An 8,135-nucleotide genomic window follows, 5' to 3' on the forward strand; every position below is an offset into this window, starting at 1 on the left:
AAATCAGGGCGCCCACTACGGAGACGGCACCAGAGGTGAGGGGGCACAGTGACCGAGGTAGCCGGGCCGGGCCGGGTCCCCTCAGGCCCCCCCGTGGCGCCGACGCTGTATATATATATAGTCAGTTTATATAAATTATAGTTATAGTTATGAAAAAATAACGCGATTAAAATATTTTAGCGCAGTTAACGCACTGGCCCCGCCCCCAGACCTGTACATCATCTTACATTTCATACAGTGGACTTTTGACAAATATGATGCAGGTCAACAACTTCATAAATTCAGTTATGCCCTAAAATTCAAGATATTGGTGCAAAAATGCTCCTGTATGAGTTTTTGTCTCATATTTACAGTATATCGCATGATAAGCAATATCACACGAGCAGCGAGAGCAACACACGAGTGCTGTTTTGAGTGCAAATGTGATTTTTCACAACAGTTGAATAAATAAGAAGTCAATATTGTGTTGCATTTTAAGCACAATATAGTCTGTTTTTGCTCAGTTTTGCCAACAAAAATATGACCTAAAAGCCAGAGCAGAATTGTTGTGCGTCTCTGAGCAACACAGCGGTGTTTAGTTTCTGAATGAATCTGTTTTGAACAAATCGAGTGAATCAATGATTCAAAGGCCATTCATAAAGTGAACAGTTTGTGTACTTAATACTTTCTAATTTAACATAAAAATAGCATTAAATAATCTTTTGGGGGTATTTTCACAGACAAATGTAATTTACGATTAATTAATTAGATAATATATACTGTATATATACACACACACACACACACACACATACTGTATGTATATGCCCTAAAAAACAATTATACACCATTTTGATTCTCAAGTAAATATATCTTATTATTTCACAAAGAACAATGAGGGCAGGACAGAATCAAACCTGAACACTTACTGTACAACAAAAACCAAAAACTGAATCAAAATCATGACACTAAACAGCAGAAATAGTTCCTTGAGATCTTTCTCTCTCACGAGTGGAGTTCATCTGAAATCCATAGGCAAAACCGAGACTGACTTCATAATGCACAAAAGATGAGTATGATGCAGCGGTCTGCAGCACAGCAGCACTCAACACCTGTCCATCAGTCAAATCAGCACACACTACTTCAGACAAACCATTATCATGACGACAATTAAGTGATTTCAACGTACTCTTGAAGAAAATACGAAACACTGCAGGATATTACAATGCACTACAACAATACACCTTTTCTGAATAAAACTGACCAAGAATCATGTGACACAAGAAAATATTTACCAGATTTTAAGGAGATAATTTACCACCACACGATCATTCCGTCACGATTTCAAACCTGTTTGACTTTCATTAAAGATGATATTTTGAAGAACACTGGGAACCAAACGACACTGAACCCACTGACTTTCAACTAATATCTGTCCTCTATCCGTCCAAACACCAAACCCAGAGCGGACTGTATGCAGCTGTGATCGTCCTTACCTGAGCTCCAGAGCTGCGCTTTCCAGAGACGGCTCTCTAAAATCACTTACCTTCACCCATCAGAAACAGAGACAGACACTGAAGCGCAGACAGCGAGAGAGCGAGCGAGCGGCGGGTCCTTCGACAAGTGGCTGGCAGCTGGAAAACGGCCCTGAACGCAGTTTGTGAACGAGTGGAGCGAGATCGGGAGCGAACTAGCCAGAGGAGTTAGTGAGACGGAGGGGTCAGGAGCAGGAGAGGAGCCTGGGACGGCCGGAGCTCATGTGGGGCTCGTATGTGGGGTTGGAGGTTAGTACTTTAGTAAAGAAGAGCAGGTCAGACACAAAAATGGTTGTTAGTACAGTTACAACAAAGGTTTAATTCGGATTAGTAACAGAATTTGGGTTTTAGTCAATTAGTAGAGCAGTCAATTGGTGAAATCCTTTGTGACTTGATTCCACGAGAGAGATTGGTCCGAATTGTCACGTCTGGTGGGTTTTGAGGTTAAGAGGAAACAAAATAAACCATCCAAAAGAGTCAGAACATGGGGAAGAAGCCATGCAGCTGAGTGAGCAGATGGTGTCGATGGGAATGAGCTGCGGATGAAGGGCAAAGCGAACGCTGAGCGCAAGCCGATGGCGGAGAGAGTCAGAACACAGTCACAGCACGACACAGATGGAGGAACGGCGACATTTAGTTGATTAAGGGGTTAAATCTGAGGCGGGACACAACACGATGAGCACTCTGAGTCCACAGGTTTGCGTGCAAGCCGAGACGCGCTGGTTCGTTCGGCTTGGGCATCGCAGACTCCCTCTCACTGCGGTGAACGGGATGAAGCAGATGAAGCATGCACACAACCGTACTGAAGATACCAAAGAAACACAGCAGGAGAGGCCACTCGTGATGCTAGACATGAGTGGAACGAGCTGGCAGATAACTAAACGTGGCTGTCTCTGCCTCGGAAATATTGTTATTCTAGAGCGCCGGAGCCCTGCCAGAGCTCATTAGATCGGTGTAATGGCATACTAATGTGAGCGGGAGGATCTGGAGCTGACCCTTCGACCAGATCTACTGAGCCCTGATGTGAAGTTATTCCTATCAGAAGGGGGCGTGGCTCATCTCTATAGGGTCTGCTAGATCAGAAATATGCATATGTGTATATAGAGTACACACATATACCGCTGGACCAGAGTAAGAGTGTTTCTGCTGAACGAGTTTCATTATTGAGTTAGTATCAGTGTTAATGAACACAGGTCCCACATTGCAGAAACAGCTGTGGGCGGGGCTGTGGGCGGAGCCTCGTGTTTGACGAGTCCAGTGACAGGCAGTGAAGAGCTACAGCTCACGATAAAGCTCATCGACACACGCCTCACAACGCCTTTGGACCAGTGCTGTTACTGTTAACTACAACTATAGAGCTGAAATAAAATTAAAATATAAATATTAGATGTAAAATGAAAACTAAAACTAAAAAAAGAATAATTAAAAAACATTAGGCAAGGCAAGTTTATTTATATAGCACATTTCATACACAATGGAAATTCAAAGTGCTTTACATAAAAAGAAAATCAAGGAATTAAATTTAATTTTTTTAATGAAATTGCATTTACAACTGAAATAAAAACAAATAAAAAAATATCAAAAATTGTGTTTGTTAATTGAAAAAGCTTAAATATGAATATTAGATATAAATAAGTTTAAGCTTAAGTACTAATATTACTAATTACTAATATGAGTTAAAATTCCTAAAACTGAAATGAAATTCAAATAAAGCTAAATAGAAATAAACAAAAACTAAAAAAATGACAAAAGCACATAACAAATAGACTAAAACGAAAATTCTAATGAAAATGGAAAGTATTCAAATGAAAGCTAATTCTAAAAGAACACTAATTACTAAAGAGCACTGGTTTGGTCTGACAGTTCAATAAAGCGCAGATCTGCAGGTGATTCTCGTCTGCCAAACAGCAGAACAAACGCCGTCGCTGTGAAGCTTCCTGGCATCAATAAAGCCTCCCTTGGAAGTTATAAGGGCTACTACGCTTCAGTAATAATTAACTGTTCATGTTTAATAATTAGGTTAGTTGTCCTGTGGGTATGTACACTAATGAAATCATCACTCAGCAAACGAACCCAAAAGCGTGCAGCTCGGGTCGGGCTCTGATCGCTGCATTTCTGATCTGTTGAGTAAATCTGAGCGCCTCTTGTAATGGGGTTCTGGCCCTCGTTTCAGACCGTGTTTTACGGCCAGGCCTGCCCACTCTGAACCGGGCCGTAAATCCAAAGCTCCAGGAGAGACGGAGGTTCTGGCTGCCAAGCATCACCGTGAGCCTGATGTCAAAAGAGCTGTCATTATCAGCTAACGGCCTGCAGGCTATAGTGATGCTGAACACCAGAGAGACTCAGTATCATGACATTCACTGTAAGACTGGACATTCACACCTCAGCTCACAAAAAATATGTTGAACTGAAAACATTATTTCTGACCGTTAAAAACGTCCATTTTTTTTCTCAGTTGTACAAACATTCCATTTGATCATTTTGCAAACGTTACTGGAATGTAACATCTGAATGTCCTCTGAATGTTTTGAGACAAGCAGTAACATTTAAAAAATGTTTCAGAAAAACATTCCATGAGCGACGTATACATAACGTTTTTGTGCTAACATCATTAAAGACCAGATAACTTTGAATGAACGTTCTATTTACGTTACTGGAAGAACGTTTGTTCAGAGAATTTGTTCTGAGAATGTTCCCTCCCTGCTGAAAAAAACATTAGACACCATCACAAAATCTGTAATAGTTTTACTGGTTATAACGGGACTTGTAGGGTACAACGGGGCTAAAGGCACACCCTGAGATAAAATGTGCTATTCACTGCTCCTAAAATGCATAATTGCAGAAAAAATATATACATTTCTATTGAACATTAATGGAGCAACAGATTTTGTGTGAAAATAAATCATACAAATTGTTTACTTTGTTTAAAAATCAAAGGTGGCAAGGGGGCAAAAGGCACACAGTATTGATACAAATACTTCAGCTAAAATGATGTTTTGTTTAATAATGTCTAAGTTAATACTTACTCAAAACAATCACTTTAGCAAAGTTCGTACTATATTCTGCTTATTTTGAAAAATAAAATAACTATTTTTTTGTTCAATAAGTATACTGTCATTAAAATATGTTAATATAAAAATATATTTTAAAATACAGAAATGAAATCATTTTAAAAAGTAAGGATTCTGAAAGCATTGAAGGAGATCCCATAATAATTGAATATAGATTTACAGTAGTAACAACAAATGATATTTTATTATATGATATGATTAATATTTTGTAAATATGATGGTTTCATTCTAAACATGGTGATTATCTCTAATATGGACACCCAACATAATATATGATATTTACCATCTGAATCTAATGTCATGTCAACAAATGGAAAAGTCAGCCATCTATTAATTATCATGTTAATTACTGTGCTTTTAGCCCCAAATACCATACTTTTACATATTCTTTCGTTATTTAAAAACTGAAAATCATTAAGAAGACATTTGTCTCAAAATATATGCATTAATTTTAGCAATCCTCATTTGCTACTTAAATCTACAACATTTAAAAAAAAAAATAAAAAAAAATCAAATATTAGATCAAGTAAGCACAGAATCAACTTTGAGCTGCTGCGTGCGATCGCGTCAAGGATCAGACAAATATACACGTGCATCTTGAAAAGCGGATGTTTTGGAAAGTGTCTAGTGGTCTAGTGTTCCATCTAGTGGTTTAGATGGAAATAATATCAAAGGCGCCTTTTGCCCCGTTGTACCCTATTAGTTTTAATAGAAACTGTAATGGTCCCTGTGGGTTTCTACTGGTAATTGGTCACCTTCTATTATCTTCTATCTGGCTTGTTAAAACCACTAAATCCTAATGGAGCATGTCCATGTTCTTTAGTGGTTGTAATGGTTAAAAGTTGATGGTTTGTAATGGTATTTGTAGTGAAAGCCATTAGAATCATTGTTTATTTCGACCAGCTTTATCGAGTTCCTTAAATCCTTACTGCCTGCCACTGGGGTCATTTACGATCACTCAAATTAACGTTCATATCGGTTAAGAGGGTCATAAATCATACTGGGTAAGTTGAGTAAAGGGGAGGCGCAGCCACAGTTAAACATAAACTTTCATCGTTCTCTGTCGAGAAACTTCTTTATTTCAGACGAATCGATCACGATCACATGGACCGAGAAACCAAGCGTTTAACCCGAGATCTTTCTGAGAGGAGGGGAGATGCAGGATGGACAAAACAAAGAGAAAACCATGAACGAATGACACAGTGAAAGGAAAAGAGTGGAGGTCTGTAGTCTGATCGCTACCTTGATACCAATGGGGATTTGTGTAGTCAGTATAAGCAAACAGAATAGAAATAGAAAACGGAAATCCAGGGCAAACCAAAGTAGAAGACAATTAGAATGATATCTACCATATAATGCAGTTTGTTTACCATAGCGTGTCCAATGCCTGAGTGCTTTAGGAAAAAAACAAGGGAAGGGAAAGAAAATATATAGAATAATGACAAATCGTGAAGTCAATAAAGGTCTTTTGAAGAGCGGCGGTCTTAAACCGGCCTTCGCTCTCTCTTTTCCTAATGTGGTTTTTGTGCAAGAGAATCAAAATCCAAATCCAGAACTAAAGCAACAGAATCTCTCCATCGAAGGATTTGTCAAGCAAAACAAAAACATGACAACAGTATTGTTATTTTGGTTAGTACGTCAGTACGCAAGTTAATTTGGAAAACAAGGGATGGCCCGCATTCCGTGAATGACACGATGTTAGTCGCTTCAAAGGAACACAAACAGGTCAAAACCAAACACAAAATCCAAAATGAAACTGGAAGAACTTGAAGCTGTGGGGTTAGTAAGAAGACACAAGAGTTAGCGAAACCATTCTCCACATGAAGAAGGGATATATGTGGGAGAGATCGGGGGAGGGGCTGATTGGAGTGGGAGGGGCTAGAGGAAAAGCATTCAGATTGGCTAGTCCTGTGAGTGGGCGTGGCCTGTTTGCGGGCGGGGCTCTTTACAGGCCAATTGGGCCAGACTTGGGTTTCGGAGCAAAGTGAGAAATCGCTCGTCTCTGGCTGACGACTAAAAGGAGGCAAAAACACAACCGAGTTAAACAGTGAGACATCAACAACATCTTCAGGAACAAAACAGCTCATTAACAAAACAGGTTAAGAAGGAAACATGCGGTGCTGCCATCTCGGACCTGGAAGAAAAGACCATTGTGATTACAAAACATCATCCAGACCTCATAAAGATGCAGATTCTGATCCAGACCCAAGCCTCCGCACTAGCGTGTGCATGACCTCTGACCTCTGACCTCAGGCGCTGTGACCCAGAGGTTTCTGCTCGGAGGGAATACATTAAATCAGTTCTGAGTAGCAGTTAGCGGCGGTCTAGAGGAGGATTTACAGAGACGCTTCCCTGAGCAAAACCCTGCTGAGACCGAAGACACAAGACTGATATCTGATGTCCCATGCAGTGTTTAGAGCTCAGCGCTGAGATCCAGAAGATGAAGACTGTGATGTGTGTGATCACATTAAAAGTCAGACTTTTGCAGCTTGAAACAAATTGCAGAATGGTGCAAAACACTCTTCATTTGATCAAATAAATTATAAATACACACTAGATACACTACCGGGTTCAGTATTTTTTTAGTTTTATTTTTTTATTAATAATCAAAGTGAGAGTAAAGACATTTATAATGTAACAAAAGATTTCTATTTTAAATAAATGCTGTTCTTTTTTCTATTCATCTGTGAATCTTGAAAAATAATAAAACGCATCACTATTTCCGCAAAAATATAGTTCAGCACAACTGTGTTCAACATTGATAATAATCAGAAATGTTTCTTGAGCAGCAAATCAGCATATTAGAATGATTTCTGAAGATCATGTGACACTGAAGACTGGAGTAATGATGCTGAAAATACAGCTGTGCATCACAGAAATAAATTACAGTTTAACAGATATTCACATAGAAAACAGCTGTTTTACATTAGAATAATATTTCACAATTTTAGTGTTTTTTCTGTATTTTTGATCAAATAAACGCAGCCTTGGTGAGCAGAAGGAACTTTTTAAAAACATTAAAATTCTTACTGATCGCAAACTTTTGAACAGCAGTGAGATATACTAACATATATTGCATTCATAAATATTAATTGTTATTATTCATTTTCAAACCGTATTAATACAATACATAGTTGTGTGGATTTTATTTGTTTATTTATTTCTTTTTTTAGGCCGGATCTAAAAATGACCATCCACTTTCGGTCTTTAAAACACTTCCCTTCGCGTGGAACTGAAGACATGCGTAACGACTCGAGCAGAGAATGCTGATTCTGAGTGGGCCGAAAAATAATTCAGTTTGATTGATTTGTAAAGAGCTTCTCATAACACATATTGTTCCAGAAACAGGTGACGGATGTGAGTGTTTATAGAGCCGCTGAGAAATATGAAAATGCACTTTCACAATCTGTGAATGTGACCTGCGCGTCTGTCATGGAACCAGGCTGATCGAGTGTTTGTGAGGAGAGAATGAGAGAACAAGAGCTGAATTTATCACACACACACACACACACACACACACACATACACTCGCACGCATGCACGCTCACAC

The 8,135-nt window shown here is 39.0% G+C and overlaps 1 protein-coding gene across 1 annotated transcript in view; it reads right to left on the reverse strand.

Moving 5' to 3' along the window:
- LOC107714885 (neurexin-2-like) overlaps window positions 1-8,135 on the reverse strand; it is a 368,434-nt gene that overhangs the window by 223,866 nt on the left and 136,433 nt on the right. Inside the window, exon 5 of the mRNA XM_016520877.1 lies at window positions 5,956-5,979. Within this exon, the coding sequence (XP_016376363.1) occupies window positions 5,956-5,979 (24 nt within the window). The remainder of the gene's footprint in view (window positions 1-5,955; window positions 5,980-8,135) is intronic.

The sequence above is a fragment of the Sinocyclocheilus rhinocerous genome, unplaced genomic scaffold (assembly GCF_001515625.1).
Source record: "Sinocyclocheilus rhinocerous isolate Xijiao unplaced genomic scaffold, SAMN03320098_v1.1 scaffold1892, whole genome shotgun sequence".
NCBI lineage: Eukaryota > Metazoa > Chordata > Actinopteri > Cypriniformes > Cyprinidae > Sinocyclocheilus > Sinocyclocheilus rhinocerous.